Below are 22,934 nucleotides of genomic sequence, written 5' to 3' on the forward strand. Positions count from 1 at the left end.
TAGAGCCATTTGAAGCTGCATTTTGGACGTTGGGGGCACCATAAAAGTCCATTATATGGAGAGAAATCCTGAAAATTTTCCTTAAAAAAAAAAAAAAAAATTCTTTACGCCTGAAGAAAGAAAGACATGAACATCTTGGATGAGGGGGTGAGTACATTATCTGTAAATTTTAGTTCTGGAAGTGAACTACTCTTTTAAGTTATTAGTTAGAAGTCATAGGTATTTGTAGGTTACACAGGATCAGAGATCACACACCATAAAATGTAAAAGTCATGCAAAGGATTAAAATAGGAACTAAATTACAGCGGAGCACATATCAGAAAACAAACATTACCATGGGAGAAATCATGTCTTTATTGACTTGAAATAAAATTCATTATACTAAAATTTATTTATAATACAAAAACATGAACATACACAGTATGTTTGAAAGACTGGCTGTTACGCTTAAAATAAACAATTTCATTGAAAAGATGACATGTCACTCCGCAATGATGAGAATCTCTTGATCTGCTTCATTCAGTTCTGTCATCACATTCTCTCTGACTGGAGACATCGGCTCTCCTTTTCTGCAGGTGCTCAGCTTCGAAATGTCCCTTAAACAAACACATGCACGGATATTTAAATACATTCATTTCACTTTAAAATGTAACACATAAGTCCTACAGACAACTTCACGAAGAGAGAGGCAGCAATCAGATACTTCTCTAGTTTCACCCTTGAACTGACTTCATGTTTCATGTTGATTAGCCCCTCCCCTTTCAAACCTGCACTGACTCAGGCTTTTATTATTCAACTCAGGCCTGAGCATTGCATAATGAGAATATATTTCCTTTCATAGTGAGCAGGCACCACCCTTCTCTAAACTACTACAATGATTCTCACTTTACCCAAGTAATCAGTTACACCTCTGTTGTTCACATATCAACTAGGTAAACATGCCACTCCCTTTAGTTTACTCTCTGTGTTAACAGGTTTATCCCACTGCCCCTGCTGGCCACAAGGGGCACTGACAGCCATATATAAACAGTAGAAGATGAATTGGACAGCGTGAGGGCTTGTCACTGGCCATATTGAATCATTTATTTACACAATTACGCACTTACACACAGGCTGACTTACTTCTTGAAGCTGAAGGCCCCCCAGAGGCCGCTGATGGTGGCCTGCAGGCCTGGGCTGTTCTCATTGTTGACGGTACTCTTTTTCCCACTCGCTTTCTTCCTTAGACCGCTAGGCCTAGCAGGAGCGGAGGTCTCGATTTTACCGCCTTTACCCTGCCCACAAGGCTGTTTCCGAGACAACCCTGAAACCTAGAGCACAGGTGTAGGAAGTCAGACTGAGGGTGGAGGTGTGGGGAAAATCACAATGTTTAATTCCACGCCCCCACTGTACTCTACAGTGTGAGGAAATGGAAATGCAGACTGTGGTTTTGGGTCATGATTAGACGGACGTGCCTTTGTTCTGTTCAGAGCAGGTTTCAGCTTGTCTGTGGGAGAACTGCTTAGGCTGTTGGAGCCATCTGAATCTCTCTCCTTTTCCTTTAAAAAGAATGAATAATAAACAAAACCAAAAAAAAACTGATAAACGGTCAATAGTAAAATTACATTTTATTTTGTCTAAATAAATTACAAATAAAACACTAAAATCAATTAAATGCTACTAGTACATATAGGCTTTACAATATTGTAATAATACACTGTATAAAGTGAATATTTATTATGAGACGTTCCAAAGATGACATTTAACTGTCACTGAATTATAAAGTTTTTGTTGTGTTTGTTTTTTGAAGATGAACGATAAATGTGGCCCTGAAACACCAAACCTTAAGTAGCACGGGTATATTTGTAGCAATAGCCAAAAATATATTGCATGGGTCAAAATGATCGATTTTTCTTTTATGCCAAAAATGATTAGGATATTAAATAAAAATCATGTTCCATGAAGATATTTTGTTATTTCCTACCATAAATATATCAAACCTTAATTTTTGATTAGTAATATGCATTGCTAAAAACTTCATTTGGACAACTTTAAAGGCATTTTTCTTCAAATAGTTGTATCTCGGCCAAATATTGACCTATCCCAACAACACAATAGAATCAATAGAAAGCTTATTTATTCAGCTTTCAGAAATTTGACCCTTATGACTGGTTTTGTGGTCCAGGGTCACAAATGAGCACAAGGTGAAATAAATGGTCATCCAAAATATTAAATTAGAGCAAATGAGCACGCACAAATTTAAAGATTTTTTCTTTTAATTCACTACAGAAATGTACAGGACTATTCATGATTTCACTCATTTCTATAAAGTTTCCAGGCCTGGAAATTATATCACATTTAAAGTGATAGTCACCCCCCCCCCCAAAAAAAAACATAATAAAAATAAAAAATGACTCCTGTGTCAGCAGCACCACATCATTAAGTCATTATTTTTGTTTTTTTTGTGCATAAAAAGTATTCTCGCAGCTTCATAAAATTACATTTCATTTTTGGGTGAACTATCCCTTTAAGACATTTTAGCCACCTCACCTTAAAGGAACAGTTCACACCAAAATGAAAAATTGTCATCATTTACATAATTTTATCTGTAAACTGATGTAATGGTAACCAACCAGTTTGGTTACCATCGACTGCCACTGTATGGAACCAATAATTCCATTGTATGAGGGGAAAAAAAAAAAAACAGAGACAAAGTCATACAGTAAACTATTCCTTTAAGGTTGTCAGTGGTAAATATGAATGAATTAAAAACCATTTCCTCACCTTATCAGAGTTGTCCTCTGTGATTAGGGAGTTCTCAGTACCAGCAGAGGTGCTGCTGGATTGAGAGAAATATGCACTGTCCTGAGACGGAGGAGACTCGGGAGATTTCTCTGCATCCTCTGTGCTCTCTACAGGAGAAGATGAGAGCGAAAGCCCTGACCCTGCCCAGGAGAAGCTGCCCTTCTTTCTGTGAAACTGCTGTAGGGTGGATAACCCTGAGGGTGTGGAGGAATGTCTGTCTGTGGTGACGGTGGGTGGATGTGAAGATTTACTCAGTTCTCTGGTGTTTCCTGACCAACTAAAAACCCCGAGACCCAAACTCGCAGACCTGGAGGAGTGAGACGGAGATGCAGATGGGCTGGACTTCTCATCTTCGGCCTGCTCTGTCTCTGAGTCCTGACACAATTCTAGTGTGTTTCCTTCAGATTGTGAGACACTCATCTCTGGAGACTTCACAGGCTGAGGTGAATCTTGTTTTAGCGAGTCTTCCTGTGTCTCTGGCATACTGGATTCACCATTACAGAAGAACCTAATGGAGTTGTCAATCATATTAATATTGTCAGCAGAGTTTAAGATTATGGAGGTGGAGGAACAACCACCAGGCCTCCTAATTAATATAGTACTATATATTTAATGCCATTGTTTCACATAACAGTCAGGCCCAAGGTCTAACAGTAATTTGTAATAGTAACAGAAAGTGCACTTGTACCGGCTGCGTGTGATCTGCTCTCCGGTGCCCTCTTCTGATTGGTTCCTCCATTGCAGCAGTGTTGCAAAGCGATTTCGAGGACGGGACTGTCCAACTGTGCTGCCACACCCCTTCTCCTTGGAAGCAATGTTGTTGTTGGTTGGCGGCTCAGTAGTGGGCGGAGTTTCAGGGCAGTGTCTCTTTACACCAGCTGAATACTGCCCTAACAGGTCATCCACAGAGAGGCTGGTGTCTTAAAAAAACATGCCCAATCAGGGGTCTTATCAAAATAATCCGATTCATATTCATGCAACCAAGGCCTGCTTACCTTCACGGGGTCTTTTCACCTGTGACTCTCTTTGGGGCAATTTTATCCTCTGCATGTTAACGATCCTCTCTTTGCCCCGGGTAGGAGGGGGTCTTTTGGGGGTGGTAGGACTTTTTGGCTGGGTGCTACCGGGTTCATAGTTCCTGCTCCAAATACTTATCTGGAACGGGCCACTTTTGTCACGTCTGTCATTCCAAGAACTACTGCGAGGGGCTTTAGAGGGCTGGAAGAGAGGAGATAAATAAATAAAAATAAATCTGAAACAAAATATAAATATTTACTAAAAACTTACATTAAAAGTTTAAATGTTGCCCTGGCTACTAACTGAAATAAAAATTCAGCTGAAGTACTAAAATTGTGAAAACTAAAACTGAACAAATAAATATGTAAAAAAAAAAAAAATTACTAAAATTAAAATGAAAAAATATAAAAATACAATATAAATATGAAAATAAAGTCATTCAAGATATTATTAAGTATTGTAATAGTATATCAAAAATATTCTATAAAATTAACCATAATTTCAAGCAAATAAACATTAAAGATGACAAGGTTTACCTGAGTGTAAGGTGCGTCAGGGTTGAAGTCATCTATTCTTTGCATTGTGTTAATGTCCAGATTCCCAAGAGCCATTTCTAGCCCTTTCTCATCTCCTACATTACTGCATTTGATCAGTTAAGTTACATTTGCAGTAAAACAGAGCTTTGCAACACAAACATACACATTTACAAAAGGCTTAATTTAAAAAATGTTTCTTCTGCTGTCTTGCCATTACAGTCAATTGTTTTATTTTAATTAAGTTAAAATGTAAGATCAGCAGTTCCTGTTTAATCAATATACAAATGTGTAAAAGATACGTTCCAGCATAGCTGAGGGAAGCGGGGTTAATGTGATCCGGGTAAGGGTTCAAAGGAACCACCTTCCTCTTCAAGGGGTCAAAGACCAGCTGATACAGAAATGTGTTGTTGGCTTTTGTGAAACCCTCAATGTACTCATCTGGCACAGCGATGTCCATCTTCAGGTACTGACCCATCTTCTTTATCACCTGTATAAAAGACTTATTAGCTCTGTGGTTGCATTTGTTTTCACAATAAAAAGGATAGTCAGGGTTGTCCACTAAAAGCACAAATAGGGCAAAAAATAACATGCAGAACACAGAATGCAATGTGTCCAATGGGAATCTTACCAGAGGGAGACGGACATGATAAAACATGCCGTTTTAGTAATATGATCAGTTGCACAAGTATGAGCACAGATTTAACTGTTTGTTGTGGCAATTTAGCATATACAAAACTTGTCTAACCCAACTTTTTTTATTCTCTCACCTTCAGAATATCTGGGTTATTTGCCATCCTGAGCAGCTTGCATGCCTTTCCCAGACCGATGCCATACAGAGATGGCAGATAGTCGCAGCCAGAGAGGATGCACATGTAGCGGAACTTCTCTTCTGTGAAGATGTTGCCCAGAGACTTGCAGCGGCCCAGGTGACACTGATCAATCTCCAATCCATTACCTTGTTTATCCATCTTTAAAATCACCTTCAAACAACACACAACAAATGAAACTCTAAAACCTCAAACAAGTTAAAGGAGAAGTCCACATCCAGAACAACAATTTACAAATAATTTACTCACCCCCTTGTCATCCAAGATATTCATGTCTTTCTTTATTCAGTCGTAAAGAAATTGTTTTTGAGGAAAACATATCAGCATTTTTCTCCATATAATGGACTGATTTTTAACTTCCAAAATGCAGTTTAAATGCGGCTTCAAATGATCCCAAATGCGGTTGCAAATGATCCCAACCGAGTAAGAAGGGTCTTATCTAGCGTAACGATCAGTTATTTTAATAAAAACAATCAAATTTATTTACTTTTTTAAAAAATTTTAACGCTCGTCTTGTCTTACTCTGTCTGGACTGTTTTTGTTCCGGTTCATGACAGTTATGGTATGTCAAAAAACTCCCATCTCATGTTCTCCCTCAACTTCAAAATCGCCCTATATCGCTGTTTTACCTTTTTTGTAAAGAATGTTTGATCTTCTTTGCATGTTCACTTTGCAAAGGCTGGGTCGTTACTTCTGCAGCAATGTAGGATGATTTTGAAATGATTTTTGAAGTTGAGGGAGAAAATACGATTGGAGTTTTTCGACATACCCTAACTGTCTTGAGTCAGAATACACAGAGTTCAGGAGAGAAAGGCAAGACGAGCATTTGAGATTAAAAATTAAATCAATTGTACTTTTAATATTTTTTAAATGAAAATAACCGATTGTTCACTAGATAAGACCCTTCTTCCTCGGCTGGGGCCGTTTACAACTGCATTTGGGATCATCTGAAGCTGCATTTAACCTGCATTTTGGACGTTCAAAATCAAGGCACCATATCAGTCCATTATATGGAGAAAAATACTGAAATGTTTTCCTCAAAAAAACATCATTTCTTTTATGACTGAAGAAAGAAAGAGATGAACATAATGGATAACAAAGGGGTGAGTACATTATATGCGAATCTTTGTTTTGGAAGTGGACTTCTCCTTTAATGTCACGATGAAGTTTATTAATGGTTTTACCATACTGAAAAATCTTGATTTTCCTATTTTAAGCATTAGTAAAAAAATTTACATGCTTAAAAAACTGCTATTCAAAGGTTTGGGGTTGATAAGATTTTTTAAAATGTATTTGAGAGAAGTCACTTATGCTCACCATGGCTTTTTCTTTGATCAAAGTTAAACAGTAATTTTTTACAATTTGAAATAACAGATTTTGTTTAAAATAACAGATTTCGATATATTTTAAAATGTGATTTATTCAATATTTTAACTGGAAAACAAGAAAAATACAGAAAAAAAGAATTTTTGCAGTGCAGACTTGCATGACACCAGATGGTGGTCAATATCTGGTTTCTAGGCCAGTGTATTTTCTGTTGCACATTGCACTGGTACCTTTTTGCAGCCAAATGCCAGCAGATCTGAGTCCTCTGTGATCACTGCCTGAGCAATACCAGATTTGTTCAGAAAAGCTAACTGGGCATCTGCTTCATACGGAGCAACAACACAGTCCACTCCACGCATCCTGGCGGTCTGAAAACCAGCAAAAAGGTGCAAATGAAAAGATGCCAAACAGAACAAAAATGGAAAATTCTGATTAATCTGTTTTCAGTATTGCATAATAATTGTTTACATATTACTTACATCCACTGTCTACTAAACATCCTAGTATATTAACATGCATTTCACTGATTCCAAAGCAAATATTGTTTACAGGTATCAAATACAAAGGTCTCACCTTAATAACATCATGTGCCATGGACGGGGTGATATTAACACTGCGGGTAAAACATTCTCGGGCTTCTGATATCTTACCCTCCCGCAGCAGCTGTTTGCCTTTCTGCAGATTTGCCTGTCGACGCCTGTCAGTGAAATATACATTAAAAAAAGTTACTTTTTAATTAAATTAATTAACTTTTTCCTCCAGTAAATAATCTGAGTTCTTACTCGCGCCGGGATTTCTCCACTTCCTGTTTGGAGGGCAAGTTACGTCCATCAAACACCAAGATCGGCTTAACTCCAAAAGAAAGCAGCATATCCACAAACTTCATACAGTAGGACACATACCTGGTGGACACACATTGAATGTGAGCATGAGAAATGCACATTTTAGGCTTGGAAAAAACTGAAAATTCATTCAAGTAATTGAAAGGACTCACTGATCTGTAGGTTCTCCTTTTGCAAGTTTCTCTGCACATGAAAATGCCCCCTTATGGAGCCAGCAGTATGTGTCCACCGCCACTGTCTGTCCCCTATACTTCTTAACACTGATGGGCTCCGATGCTTCTTTAATAAATTGCAACAAACCTTGAATTCCCATTTTGTCTGTCTGGAAGGACAGATGTCTGAAGACGATGGTTTAGCAGAATCCAGCCTGCGTCACTCTATCAGATGAAAACAAAAGTCCCTAATGATCATCAATGAGAACACACGGCCCACTGTAGAACATAAACACATCCTCAAAAGTCAACAGGAAACATTCACTAACCGTGCAACCGCAAGGACGTATGTAAAAAGATAAACATCTATATACAATAACTTTTAATACATTTAATGTTTACTTCATACGTCTGCAAAAAACTTTAACCGCCAAATCCCTCCAAAATCAAGCACACTTACAATTCTCGCGAAACTTAAACGACTAAACAACATGAGAAAGAGTCAGTCTGCTGTAGCTAATACCTTAAACATGTATAAATGAAACCAATTTTGGTTTTAGCGTTTATTAAAAACACTTACCGAGAGCTTTTACTTCTGCTTCCGTGCCTGACTGAAATTACAAGGGTTTGACTTTAGCGGCAAAAACGTGACATCACTACAGAATAACCCTATTGGTCAAACTGACAAAGACAGCCAATCACAGAGCAGAAACGTGGAAGGGGCGGGATAAGGAATTCCTCAACCTCGGAAATCTCTTATTTATTTATTTATTTATTTATGACACAACATGATCAACAGAACTTTTAATTAAAATATTAGCAACAAGTTTGGAGTTTAATAATAAGTTGTAAGTAGACATAAAAGCCGATACATTGTTTTTAAATGTTTCTTTTATATACTGACTTTGTTGCATATAAGAATGAGCATATGAGAATGAGTTAGCATATACTAACTATAGATATATGACTTAGGAGATGATTGTGTATATATGTAGCTATGTATATTCATTTTGCAAGTTCAGTATCACGACTTCTGTTTAACGTTAGGGAAGTGTAATAACAAGCAGTGGTATTTAATATAATAGTGGTGTCAATAACCTGGATTAAAATAATATCAAATAAAAAATAAAATAATAAAATAAAATAAAATGAAATGAAAATGAAAAATGGTATCAATATCAGTCCAAAATTTTTTTTAAATGTTTTTAAAGAAGTCTCTTCAGTTCATCAGGGCCTACATTTATTCGATCCAAAATACAGCAAAAGCAGTAATATTGTAAAAAAAAATTTAATTGTCACATGATCCTTCTGAAACCATTCTAACATGCTGATTTGCTGTTCAAGAAACATTATTATTATTATTATTATTATTATTATTAATATTATTATTATTATCAATATTTAAAACAGCTGAGGACATTTTTTCAGGATTCTTTGAGGAATAGACAAATTTATTATAGAAATTTAAATAAATGATAGAAATTAATACTTTTATTTAGCAAGGATGCTTTAACTTGATCAACAGTGATGATAAAGACATTTATAATGTTACAAAAGATTTCTATTTCAGATAAATGCTGTTCTTCTGAACTTTCTATTCATCAAAGAAACCTGAAAAAAAAAATCTTCTGTTTTTAACATAATAATAAATGTTTTCTGAGCAGCAAATCAAAATATTCAAATGATTTCTGAAGGATCATGTGACTGGAGTAATGATGCTAAAAATTCAGCTTTGATCACAGGAATAAATTACATTTTAAAATATATTCAAATAGAAAACAGCTATTTTAAAAAGTAAATATTGTACTGTTTTTGCTGTACTTTGGATCAAATAAATACAGGCTCGGTGAGACTTTTAAATAACATTAAAAATCCTACTGTTCAAAAACTTTTGGCCAGTAGTGTATATTACATAAGCATTATATTTAATACAAATTTAGCATTATAACGTCAATGCAAAAAAGTTCACTCACATAAAATAATACAGACAGATAAATGCAACTGACGGCATATACCTAAAGGTGGACTGGGTTATATATATAGATATATATATAATAAATGTCAAACATGATGTAATCCAAATTTTTTTCAGAGGGGTCACGGGGTGGTGCTGTCCGAGTGCATTGAATGTTTGTTGTCGGTGCTCTTTTTTGGCGCTGGGTGGAGCGCGTGCCTCCCCGTTCCGCTCTGCTCCAGGATTTGACGTGTCGTCTGTGTTTTTTCTGCACTTCCTGCTTCCTCCATGACTGTTTTGAGCCAGCAGTCCAGTCCGAAAGCTGATCGGTAGGAATCGTTAAACGTGGCAATGGTGTGAAGGTGCGCGATCGGCGGCGGTGTGTGCGATTGTAAGTGAAGCCCGAGCTGTTATCGCTGTCAGCCATGCAGTTCTCTCCCACCAACGGAGATTTTACCTTCGTCTCTTCGACGGACGCTGAAGGTACAGTAGTTAAAGGCCCCAAAGCATCCATACGTCTCTGCTTTGATGTACGAGTCTGATTTATGTTAGAATCCAGTTGGTTGTGTTAGTGTTGTGTATATGATGTACACATACGTTAATATGAGAATACATCCATGTATGTGAATGATAAAGCCTCTTAATGTATCATGACATGGGTGTTGTTATGTACACTCAATAGGGATGCAATAGTGAACTGTATTAACCAAAAACAACCTTTTATCCACCAGAGCTCAGCGGCACCATCGATGCACCAGATATCACACTAAATATGGGCCCTGATTCCACCAGGGACACTTACGCCACCACCTTTCTAAGGCAGAGAGGTTACGGATGGTTGCTGGAGGTGGAAGAAGATGATGCCGAGGACACTAAACCGCTTCTGTAAGTTTGTGAGACTTGATTTCTGTTGCTTGATGTCACGTTTGGTTTTGGTTGTGTTTATTGGTTGTTTGTGTTTGTGCAGGGAGGAGTTGGACATTGATTTAAAGGACATCTACTACAAGATCAGGTGTGTGCTGATGCCCATGCCCTCACTGGGTTTTAACAGACAGGTGGTGAGGGACAATCCTGATTTCTGGGGACCACTGGCTGTTGTCCTGCTCTTCTCCATGATCTCCATCTATGGACAGTTTAGGGTGAGACATGAGACTTTGTATCTATATCTGTACCATGAGCATTATTTTAATGTGTATAGTCATGATAGATTTGCACGTAGACCTACCATCAAAATGCAAAATAGATTGCTGTGGACTGTGGGCTAGTGACAAGTTATCTTCAATAACATGAAAATAAAATGATATTTGTGCTTCTAAAACCACAATGTCTATTCATGAAATATTTTTTAATGTTCAGAATATTTTGAAATATTTGTTCTGCCATAATAAAAGGGTGGCTTGAAGTTATATTATTACTTCTCAGCAATTTTATATGTAATTTAACGGAAGTTTTTTATTGTTTAACAGCCCTAGAAATGTTTAAACATTAAGGGTTAATTTGATAATTGCTAATAAAAAATATAATTATGTACACTACCAGGCAAAAGTTTTTGAGCAGTGAGATTTACAAACATTTTTTTGAAGTCTCTTATGCTCACCAAGCCTGCATTTATTTGATCCAAAGTAGCAAAAACAGTAAAATTTTGAAATATTGTTAGTATTTAAAATAACTGTTTTCTATTTGAATATATTTTAAATATAATTTAATTCTGTGATTTTACAGCTGAATTTTTAGCATCATTACTCCAGTCACACTCTAGTCAGAAATCTTTTTTTTTTTTTTAATTCATTCAAAAAACATTTATTGTGTTGAAAACGGTAGAATGTTTTCGGGTTGCTTTGATGAATAGAAAGTTCAGAACAATAGCATTTATTTGAGATAAAAATCTTTTATATCATTATAAATGTCTGTATCATCACTTTTGATCAATTTAAAGCATCCTTGCTAAATAAACATTAATTTCTATAATTTCTTTCCCAAAATAAAAAACAAAATCCTACTGACTCCCAAGCTTTTGAGTGGTATAGTGTATAGTGTTGCAAAAGCTTTTTATTTCAGATAAATGTTGATCTTTGGATCATTCTATTCCTCAAAGAACCCTGAAAAAAATGTACTCAACTGTTTTAAGTATCAATAATTAATAATAAAAATGTTTCTTAAACAGCAAATGAGCATATTAGAATGATTTCTGAAGGATCATGTGACACCGAAATTTAGCTTTGATCACAGGAATAAATTACATTTTAAAATATATTCAAATAGAAAACAATTTTAAATAGTAAAAATATTTCACAATATTACTGCTTTTACTGTATTTTGGATCAAACAGGTGAGTAGAAGAGACATCTTTACATAAATTAAAAATCCTACTGTTCAAAAACTTTTGACTCGTAGTTGAACTATATTAATACCTGTCACTTGCATAATTTAGTAGCAGAAACGCATCAAATTTGATCATTTTTTCAATATGTCACATCTTTTTTGACCAATCAGGTTGTTTCCTGGATTATTACGATTTGGATATTTGGATCACTGACGATCTTCCTTCTTGCAAGAGTGCTGGGTGGAGAGGTATTTATATTTTGTGACGTGTCAGATAGCATATGATTTTTATGAGTTGAATGGGATACCCAGTTATGGTTTTTAATTTTATTTCTAGGTGTCTTACGGACAAGTGCTTGGAGTTATTGGCTATTCTTTGCTCCCACTCATTGTAATAGCTCCACTTCTCCTGGTCATTGGGGCTTTTGAAGTCGTCTCTACACTCATAAAGGTAAATAATGATTTTTTTTTTTCTAAATAATTTAAATTTATATGTCTTATTGATGATATAATATAATGTTTTTTTCCCTTTTCTAGCTTTTTGGAGTATTCTGGGCCGCGTACAGTGCTGCCTCTTTACTCGTCGGTGATGAATTCAAAACGAAGAAACCCCTTCTCATATATCCCATCTTCCTTTTGTACATCTACTTCCTGTCTCTGTATACTGGAGTCTGAATTGACCACAGGCTTTGATTGGCTCGTTGCTTGGACATTGACAAAGAGCACAGTGGAGAGCTACACAGCAGGGATATTCCATGAAGACCAAGAAGGAGTTTGCATTTTCTTTCTTTTTCTTTTTTCTTTTACCCTGTTTATAATCCTATATGCTTTGGGGAATGAGGTGTACAGACATTAGTGTGTTTAACTGCTTCCATTAATTTTGTACACAATAAAAAAGCAGCATCTTTTACAGTGGAAGCCCTGTTTGCACAGATCCCTCTGCCACCGAAATCTGGAGCTCTGGTGTTACATGATATTTACAAACCTCAAAAGGAAAATAAAAATGAGAACTTTGTATTGTAAAAGACTATGAAAAGCATGATAGTCATGTAACCGAATTTATGTGTCACCGCACATAATGGTGAAAACTTACGAGTTAACCAGCGGATGGTAGACAGATTTTGTTGTTGTTGTTGTTGTAGACTGATCCAATACATTCACAGAATTCTTCATCTTATCGGTTTTCGTTTTTAATTTATGAGTTCTACATGGAAAAAGAGAGTATGCAGGCAGTACAGCTTCGATTAAAAAGGTCTGCTATGTATGGGTGCCTTGAATTGGTTGTTTTATATGGCTGTGGTGTATTTTATTTATGTAAATGTAGCCAAAAAGGAAAGGAATTTTTATTTGTAGAACATGCAATTAAAAAACAACTTTCTACCTGGTGATGTGCACACTGCAGACATGTGTTACCATTTTAGTTTAGCTGAAACAGTTGAGTCTGGAAATTGTTATATTCATGAATCAAATAAAAATCGATTGACACTGTAATTACACTTCTTGTTGTGAATCTCATTATTCTCAATGAATAAAAATACTTAACTGTATAATTTATTGGGTACTTTAACATTAATAAAAACAGTTTAGTTACTGGTTTTAACAGTAAATAATAAAAAAAATTAGTATTAATATTTTAAGGATACAAGTGTTGTCAGACACTTGTATAAAAAATATAAAAACAGATGGAGAGTTGCCGACAAAATTAAACATCATACAGAGTGTAGTTACTAAAATAAAATTTTATTTAATAAATTGATAAAGAATTTACTAGTGTGAATTAATACTAAATAATGGTCATCTTTAACTACAAGAACCTTGAGCTGTGACTTTTCCTCATGCACTTCTGCTAGAAAAACAAGCTGGTTAACTTTTAAATGTAAAAGAAATCTATCTATCTATCTATCTATCTATCTATCTATCTATCTATCTATCTATCTATCTATCGACAGCGCCTCTTGAGGTTCGGCGGGAGATTACACGGTGACTACGCCAGTTCCGTTTCCACACTGAGTGTGTGAGCAGAAGGAGCCGCTGGTTTCCGCTCCGCTGATGGTGAATCGCTGCTCCTGCGGTATCGGGAGGAGGTTTAGAGCCCGCAGTGGAAGCGCAGCGGTACTTCGGGATTCAGCTTTAACGTTTTCTCGTCGAGTCGCGTCCACGGAGGAGCTACTGAAGGAGGAGGGAAGGCAGGAAGGGAAGATAGCAGGAAGATGGCGGCGGCGGCGGCGGCCTCGCCAGGCTCGCCGGACTGGGTCGTGCTGAGGGACGGCTGCCTGCGCTGCGATGAGGAGGGCCTGCGGAGTCTGTCCTACCACCCGGCCCTCAACGCCATCCTGGCCGTCACCAGCCGGGGCAGCATCAAAGTCATCGACGGCACCTCCGGGGCTATTTTACAGGCCTCTGCTCTGCACGGTGAGTTTGGTTCGGACGGGTTCTGAGGGATTTATCCCGGCCGGCCGGGATCATAATACGGAATCCTGGGTTGGACCTCCTCTTAGAGGAGAAGTACGGGAGGTCCTTTCCTCATACAGCTTATGATGGAGAAGGAAAGTGTCAAAATGATCTGATAGATGGTGCAGTGCTTTGGGAATGACTCTTTTATATTCGCGTGGAGGACTGTGTCAAAATATTCTATCCCTTTGCTGATGGAAAGGCTGTGCGTTATTTCTGGTATGAAGGACTGTGTGAGTGATCCCCCACTCCAGGGCCTCCTGATAGAGCGGTGTTTTAACATCGACACCTTACCATTCCGGCTACTGATAGGTGTATGTGATCATATAGAGGATTTGTGAGAATAATCGCTCACTCTTGATAGACTTGTTGTTGTAACAGTGATTCCTCAGTCTTTGGGCCTCCTCACTGCTTAGGGCCTCCTGGATCTGTTGTGCTGCCGGATCACTGTAAACATTGCCACGTTATTCATGAACACAGCGTTTATGTACATATCACTGATGCTTATTTACATTACACACCAGTCCTTGTCATTATAAGTAAAATAAAGCTAAACCAAGACATGGCCTAAAAGATGCGGTATTAGTAAAGCGGTACTGAAGCTAGTCTAAACATTAGCAAATATCAGCTCGTATAGGTGTGTGTTTCTCTCGCACTTGATGCCACTGACATCCAAACAATATCTCAGTACATGTCAGTGATATAGAATACATCTTAACGTGGTTTTTGGCTTTTACAGTAAACAATTTTCTATTTTTTGTCCCTAAATTAGCTGACAGAGGTTTAGCTAATCGTGCTAACGTTAGCCTAGCGATAGCCTAGCCTGTCTGCTACGGATCAGTAACACTGCTCATGTTTATGCCAACCCTGACAGGTGACAGCTGTCTGTACAGTTGCGTAAAGTGTGAATATTATAGTAATTGTGTTCATTTTATGATAGTTTGTAAGGTTTGCGAAGGCTCGGGTGCTTTCTGTTCCGGTTTGCTGTTAAACATGTCATTTTAAACGTCAGAATGAGTTCTTGTGGCGGTGTTGTTAATATGTACATTGTTGACCTTGTCAGTCTGTGTTTATTGTCTTTTCTTTATTCTGTTTGTAAATGGTGGAATTACGAAATCAAAGGAGTTGTGTATTGTTGCTTAAAGCAGTAATATTTAGTAAGCAAATGAGTTAAACAGGCAGTCTTCCGCTTATTCAGCCTCCTCCTAAATAGAGAGATAATTTTTATTTAATCAGTGTAATTTAGTTTGTGTCATTACTCTTATGAAATGTCTGGCTCATTAGTTGTCACAAGATAAGACTGCAAGTCTCCTTAATGCTTTAAAGAAAGGACAACCGGACACTAAAAGGATGTAAAAGGGTGTCTTTGCGGTGACAAATGTCTTTGAAGGTCTTTTGTCAAATGTGTGTTAAAGGAGAAGTCCACTTCCAAACAAAAGGTGCACATATAATGTACTCACCCCCTTGTCGTCCAAGATGTTCATGTCTTTCTTTCTTCAGTTGTAAAGAAATTATTTGAGGAAAACATTTCAGCATTTTTCTCCATATAATGGATTGATATGGTGCCCTTTTTTAACTTACAAAAAGCAGTTTAAATGTGGCTTCAAACGATCCAAAATGTGGTTGTGAACAATCCCAGCCGAGGAGGAAGGGTCTTATCTAGCGAAATGATCGGCTATTTTCATTTAAAAAATACAATTTAAATACTTTTTAATTTCAAATGCTTGTCTTGCCTTTCTCTCCCTGAACTCTATGTATTCTGATTCAAGACAGTTAGGGTATGTCGAAAAACTCTGATCGTATTTTCTTCCTTAACTTAAAAAATCATTTCAAAATCATCCTACATCGCTGCAGAAGTACCCACCCAGTCTTTGCAAAGTGAACATGCAAAAAAGGTCAAACACCTTTAACAAAAAAGGTAAAACAGCGATATAGGACCATTTTGAAGTTGAGGGAGAAAATAGGATCAGAGTTTTTTGACATACCCTTGCTGTCATGAACCAGAAAAAAACAGGCAGAGTAAGACAAGACGAGCGTTTGACAATAAAAAGTATTTAAATTGTATTATATTTATAAGACCCTTCTTTCTCGGCTGGGATTGTTTGAAGCCGCGTTTAAACCGCATTTTGGAAGTTTAAAATCTGGGCACCATATCAGTCCATTATATGGAGAAAAATGCTGAAATGTTTTCCTCAAAAAAAAACATAATTTCTTTACGACTGAAGAAAGAAAGACGTGAACATCTTGGGTGACAAGGGGGTGAGTACATTATATGTAAATATTTGTTTTGGAAGTGGACTTCTCCTTTAATGAACATTTGTGGCCCTGGACCACAAAACCAGTCATAAGGGTTAATTTTTTGTGAAATTGATAATAAATAAGCTTTCCATTGATGTATGGTTTGATGTATTTGGCTGAGATTTGACTATTTGAAAATCTGGAATCTGAAGGTGCAAAAAATCACCTTTAAAGTTGTCCAAATGGATTGTTAGCAATGCATATTACTAATCAAAAATTATACTTTGATATAATTATGGTAGGAAATTTACAAAATGTCTTCATGGAACATAATATTTACTTAATATCCTAATGATTTTTGTCATAAAAGAAAATTGATAATTTTGACCCATACAATGTATTGTTGGATATTGCTTCAAATATACCTGTGCTATTTATGACTGGTTTTGTTGTCCAGGGTCACATTCATGAGTGTCGCTTTAAGCCCTTTCTAGGTGAACACCAGGGCCAGATTTAAAGAATTTTAAACTAGAGGTTTTGAATGTGACATTTAGTCCAGGACAAATCTGAAAGGATAATTTTATAGAGTTCAATGACATTTATGTCCTGAGCAGCTGGAATTACAGTAGTGGTGGTGCTATTTTGTAGCTCTTGCCATTTTTGAGTTAAAGCACACCTGTTTATCCATGGATGCATATGAAATGCAAGAAATATTCAGTCTCAAACCAGTGACACCTTAGCACATGTGATTCTTAGTTGATTTTTTTTTCTGTGCAACAAGAAGTCTATACCTTGGTGCAGAGAGTAAGCTAGCGGTTGGGGTACATTTAGAGATATGATAGTATGATAGTTTGATTTTGCTGAGTTGCAGATATCTCGTTTGAAATTGCTATTAGGTTATTAAGCAGGGAGTCTCCGCACATGAAATTGCTAGCACACACAGAACAGTCGACTCATGCTTGTTTGGATAATATCGATTGGAGAGCTTTTCCCTCTTTTTTTTTCCTCCTGAGTGTGTAACACAGCTACTTAGGAGCAGATTTGGAGGGAGGCCGTTGCTCTTTCTTTCTCATGTTAAGAAGTGTGATTTAAAAGGCATTCAAACTAAATATAGGTATAAATGCTTGGATTAAAACATTTATTTGATCACAAATTAAAATGATACAGTCTGCTTTCAAACGTCATCACTTGTCGTTTGAGCATGTTAGTTTTTGCATACGGGTTCCTGTCATGCATGCATGCTAAAGGGTGCTTAGCTTTTCTTCTTGGGTAAAATGGAACAGAACGTTTTGGAATGACATGCTGATGCCAGTGGCATTTCTCACTTTTCTTCATTTGGTGTTGGTGAATGTTCTGAATGTTTGTTTTACATTTTGTTAAAATGAGGGTTTAGCTCAACAAGCAGAGCAAGTTTAGTATTTCTTTATTTGCATACACTTGAATTCATCGATCTTTGTAAGAAACAAATATTTCAGTTGTACTGTACCATTTAAAGCCTGCAATTATTTGATCCAAAGTACAGCAAAAACAGTACAATTTTGAAATATTTTTACTATTTAAAAGATAGTTTTCTATTTGAATATATTTTAAAATGTAGTTTATTCCTGTGATTTCAAAGCTAAATTTTCAGCATCATTACTCCAGTCACACGATCCTTCAGAAATCATTCTAATATTTTGATTTGTTGCTCAAAAAACATTTTTATGGTATTGAAAACAGCTGAGTAGAATTTTTTTCAGGTTTTTTTTGATTAATAGAAAGTTCAGAAGAACAGCATTTATCTGAAATAGAAATATTTTGTAACATTATAAATATCTTTATCATAACTTTTGATAAATTTAAAAGTATTATTTTCTATAATTTCATTCCCCAAAAATTATACTGACTCCAAGCTTTTGAATGGTATAGTGTATAATGTTACAAAATCTTTTTATTTCAGATAAATGCTGATCTTTGGATCTTTCTGTTCATCAAAGACTCCTGAAAAATGTACTCAACTGTTTTAAATATTGCTAATAATAATAAAAATGTTTTTTTGAACAGCAAATCAGCATATTAGAATGATTTCTGAAGGATCATGTGACACTGAAGACTGGAGTAATGATGCTAAAAATGTAGCTTTGATCACAGGAATAAATTGCATTTTAAAATGTATTCAAATAGAAAACAATTCTTTTAAATAGTAAAAATATTTCAGAATTTTACTGTTTATGCTGCTGTACTTTGGATCAAATAAACGCAGGTTTGGTGAGCAGAAGAAACTTTAAAAAAATATATATATTTTTTTAGTTTTTATTCATTATTAAATACTACATAATAAAATATCTGATACATTAATCTTTTTTTTTTTTTTTTTTTTTTTAAAACAGCCTTCATTTCAAATATAGTTTCTGACATAGAATGTTTTACTTGTTTGACGTGTATGTTTGCAAGTCTAATGTAGTAAAGCATCTAAATGTTGCCACTGAGAACTAATGATCACCCTGTGTGTTTTGTGACAGCTAAACCCGGGGGCCGGGTGAGGTGTCAGTACTTCCCAGCTGTGGATAAGGTGCTGTTTGTGGACGATTACGCTGTCGGCTGCAGGAAGGACTTGAATGGGATCCTTCTTTTGGACACGGCCCTCCAGGCCCCTGTGTCCAAGCCAGAAGACATGGTGCAGCTGGAGCTGCCCGTTACTGAGGTAAGAAACCCGGCATGCTTTTTTGTATATTGATTAAATGTATACAGCATATTCTTTGTTTAATAATGGGCTTTGCCTTGATATATCAGTGAGCTGCTGTGCATTACCTGACCACTATCAGTAAATAGTTAATGTGGTTGTGAGTTGCAAACCTCAGTGGAGACTTAAATAATGATGCTTCCAGTATTTTCAACTGCATGGAATCGTTTCCTTTAGGGCCTGCAATTGTGTTTAACAGGCAAAAAGAAAGAAATCAAAGTATGCATATCTAAAACATGAATGATTGCTGAAATATTGCTAAAAGTATAATTTGCAAGTCTGTCACCCCAGATGGCAAGTGTTATTTGCCCGGTTTTATTAATGCTTTCAATCGACACATCACTGATTGACAGTGTGTGATGTTTAAGTCATAAGACCTTATAATTTTTCATGACTATTTTTGAAGAACATGTGTAAGCGTAGGTCATCCATCAGCCCTGTGCTGAGGTCAGTCTGGTTAGTATAGCATAAAACAAGCTTCCGTAGCTCATCCAACACTGCACGTCAGGAATTATTGTCATGCACTTCCTTAGTATGCGGTGTAGGTTACAAAAGCGGCAAAATTCTAGTTGTTTGAGTGCGCTTGTTGATATAGCGATCGCATAACCAGTCTGACAAAGAGTGCTATGCAGACAGACTGGTCCATTGTGTCCTAGGAGGCTCTGAAAACAAAACTCCCAGCTCTCACCACTCCCTGGCCACATACGCTTGTATGTGAGAACCAATGGATTTTGTAGACTGATGCTTGCCTTAACCTGAGATAATCTGACACTCAGATATCATGTTGTTTGTGTCTGTTTTGGTGAAAACGAGGGTCATGTTAGACATGTTTGATTTGTCTTCTGACTTGTTGAGTTGGATGCAGCTACTGATGTTGTGGCATGGTATTGTTTTGGTTTGTCATGCATTTTAGGGTCTGCTTTGCATTGTTTGAGATATCAGGGCTCGTTCATTCGTTTGTCGACTGTTGAAATGTTAGTCTGATGCTAGATCATTCTACCGGTTCATACATTCATTCTGTAGCATTAAATTGCGAATAGACCACGCCAGCATTGTTGGTTAGGCCTAACAGCTTTATTGGTGGATAAAAGTAAAGAGAATTTTTTTAAACCAAAAATTCTAGATACATTTGGCAGAAAACTGAAACCGAAAATGCTTTAATAATTATTTACTATTTTATTAAATAATGTAAAGTAATTTCGTAAGACTTTTTAAATTTAACTTAAGTTTAAAGGGGTCCTATTATGCTCTTTTTCAAAGTCTTAATTTTGTACTGGGGGTGTACTAGAACATGCTCTCATGCTTGGTGGTTCGAAAAATGCATTTTTTTTCACATAATTTACATTATTACATTACATTTCTCCCAGCCTGGCACTAAAGGCTGTATTAGTTCCAGGTTTAATGAAGGCCAGCCTTCCGAAAAAAGGAAATGTGTTATGATTGGTTAGCTATCCCAGTGCGTTGCGATTGGCAAACAGCTTAGACTGTGTTTCTGTACTGCTACGCCCCTTGTCAAAGCAGTTAGCGCAAGCTAGATTAATAGTGAATCTTAGCCGTGTGAGGCACTTTTTATTATGGATGGATGCACTTTATTAGACTTTATTAGACTCCGATTGCGTTAATCTGAAAGAAGCTTGTCATATACACCTTGGATGCATGGGGGGTGGGTAAATAATACGCTACAGTAGTGTTGAGTCCCATCCTCAGCCTGCGAGATCGCCGATACATGATATTATCGTGCTAATTTATTTAATTATTTTACATACTTAGTTTCATTGCCCAAAACCAGCTCCAGCATAAGGCTAAAAGCAGCCTAACATTAACATTATCAAAGAACATCATCACTGATTAGCCTAACCTATTCTAGTGCAAGTTTCTGCATTTTAAAAAGCAGTCGCATTATAAGTGAAGCTATCTACATAGTATAATGAATAAATCTCTTACCACACACTGCGCACGGCTTCGACGTGGCAACCGGAGTAGATTGCGGCTTCGGCATGTGTTTCGACCCCCCCGTACTGCACACGTCTGCGGCGCGTTACAGCTCTGAAGCGACCACCGCTCTAGTCAATGCTTGTGTTTATACATGCTGCGGCTCGTTGAAGCTGCTCTGTGCGCTGCATCGCTAAAGTCAGGCTAATCCCCCACCTCGTCCCTACACACCCTCTAACAATTCAAATTTCCGTAGGCGGGATTTAATTTAATGATATTCTAATGGACCGTGTTGGGACGTCATTGCATGCTGAAAACAAACGCTGTAGTCCAAAGGAGCTGTTCAATGTAGTTCTTGAAAAGAGATTTTTTTTTAAAAACAAAATATCTCCTTTTGGAGTGGACTTTAAGATTTGTAACTTTGTAGATCTTTTTTATGCCCAAATATACAAACCACACACTGACTAAAATTCAAAAAGTGATAAAGCATAATAGCACCCCTTTAATGATACTAAGTTTAAAGAACACAAGCCAATAAAATTATCACACTTTTACTAAAAAAAAAAACACAATAAAAATTCACTGAAAATATAGTATTAAATATCAATATAGAGTCAGATATAACTTTTTTTTTTTAACTAATTATCCAAATAATGTATAGTCCTACAAAGCTATTATTATCAGAGCATGTGATCACAGCGGGAGCAGATCGGTGGATGAGATGGTAGCGTCAGACCATAATTTTCGGTGGCCGAAAATTTGGTGCATCCCTGTATATTAAAATAGCTATAAATGTTATAAAATAACTTTATTCATAAACATTTAAAAATCTTACAGACTCCAAACTTTTAAACAGCATTCTATAGAGATGGGCAATATACCGGTAGCTATGATTTACCAGTAGAAATGTGTCAACCATTTGCATAAATCAACAACAAAAGAGAGAAAATCTCTCACTGCTCTGGACTAAATCACTTTTGTAACTTTAATGTTTACACAGTGAAGAATATGCAGTGTTATACAATTTTATACATTTGATTACTTTATACAATGTACGTAGCATTTTTTATTTGTCCTACTGTAGTTTTTTTGTCCTATTGCTTGTAAGTAGTTTCTTATTCTCATTGAATCACTGACTGTTTACCTGTCTTCAGTAAGCTTGAGTTTTTTTTTTATTATTTATTTAGGCTAGTATTAGTTTTTTGTGATACTGACACCGCTGACAAGAATTATGAAACTTCTATGGTATCAAAAATATTGATATCATAAAGACCTTATCTAAAGCTGAAATAACTATATTGTGATGTGATATCGTTACTGTGAAATAAATTACTTGTATTGTGATATTGGTCATACCTCCCATCCATAGCATTGTATATATGATGTAATAAGCCATTGAAACTAATTTTAATTAATCCACCGCCTGCGTTTCTTTGAGTGCCCACTTTTTAAAGAGACTAAAACAAAAAATACAGCACTGACATGTGTATCATTCTTCTAATGCTTGAAATCCAGTTTTGATTTACATGTGCATTTGTCTGAGATGATATTTTCCAGTACACAATAGAGGCCATTGATGTCAAAACAAACTTCTGCAGGCCATGAGCTGTTCCTCATGGGAGCCAGATCTGTAATGCTAGGTCACATGAGTTAACTTAGGAGTTCCCTAGTCTCCGACTGAAGTGCCTGAGTCATGTGACTCAACTTGTTGTTCAGAAAGGCCATTCATAAACGTGTACAGTGAAATGGAAGTACTGTAGTGTAAACACGGGTCTTCACTGCACAGCACTGGAAGTAAATGTGCTCATATAGGATTTTTAACAGCATGATG

General features: G+C 36.5%; 3 protein-coding genes across 11 annotated transcripts in view; 2 read left to right on the forward strand and 1 right to left on the reverse strand.

The window, feature by feature from the left end:
* Positions 1-332: 332 nt before the first annotated feature.
* On the reverse strand, positions 333-8,122 carry exo1 (exonuclease 1). 4 transcript variants are annotated; one of them, XM_051132703.1, is made up of 14 exons: positions 8,065-8,122; positions 7,485-7,709; positions 7,273-7,392; positions 7,064-7,187; positions 6,721-6,858; positions 5,105-5,317; positions 4,637-4,824; positions 4,338-4,440; positions 3,780-4,002; positions 3,473-3,704; positions 2,764-3,292; positions 1,455-1,538; positions 1,123-1,310; positions 333-596 (listed from the first exon to the last, which is right to left on the reverse strand). In XM_051132703.1, exons 2-14 carry the CDS (start codon positions 7,643-7,645, stop codon positions 482-484), a joined length of 2,418 nt encoding a protein of 805 aa, XP_050988660.1. In that variant the 5' UTR covers positions 7,646-7,709; positions 8,065-8,122; the 3' UTR covers positions 333-481. The 4 variants fall into 4 exon arrangements, with proteins under 4 accessions (XP_050988660.1, XP_050988661.1, XP_050988662.1 ...); XM_051132704.1 differs by lacking the exon at positions 8,065-8,122 and adding an exon at positions 7,945-8,017; XM_051132705.1 differs by lacking the exon at positions 8,065-8,122 and adding an exon at positions 7,814-7,869 and having other exon boundaries at positions 3,473-3,674.
* A 1,572-nt stretch (positions 8,123-9,694) lies between these two features.
* yipf4 (Yip1 domain family, member 4) lies at positions 9,695-13,256 on the forward strand. Its single transcript, XM_051134211.1, has 6 exons — positions 9,695-9,921; positions 10,170-10,323; positions 10,406-10,577; positions 11,932-12,009; positions 12,098-12,211; positions 12,298-13,256. Exons 1-6 carry the CDS (start codon positions 9,864-9,866, stop codon positions 12,433-12,435), a joined length of 714 nt encoding a protein of 237 aa, XP_050990168.1. The 5' UTR covers positions 9,695-9,863; the 3' UTR covers positions 12,436-13,256.
* A 489-nt stretch (positions 13,257-13,745) lies between these two features.
* The window catches only part of birc6 (baculoviral IAP repeat containing 6), a 112,468-nt gene continuing 103,279 nt past the window's right edge, over positions 13,746-22,934 (forward strand). For all 6 annotated transcript variants that reach the window (XM_051134261.1, XM_051134266.1, XM_051134262.1 and 3 more), the window contains exons 1-2: positions 13,746-14,172; positions 18,951-19,132. In XM_051134261.1, coding sequence (XP_050990218.1) covers positions 13,971-14,172; positions 18,951-19,132 — 384 coding nt within the window. In that variant the 5' untranslated portion in view covers positions 13,746-13,970. The remainder of the gene's footprint in view (positions 14,173-18,950; positions 19,133-22,934) is intronic.

This window comes from Labeo rohita, chromosome 17 (assembly GCF_022985175.1).
Source record: "Labeo rohita strain BAU-BD-2019 chromosome 17, IGBB_LRoh.1.0, whole genome shotgun sequence".
NCBI lineage: Eukaryota > Metazoa > Chordata > Actinopteri > Cypriniformes > Cyprinidae > Labeo > Labeo rohita.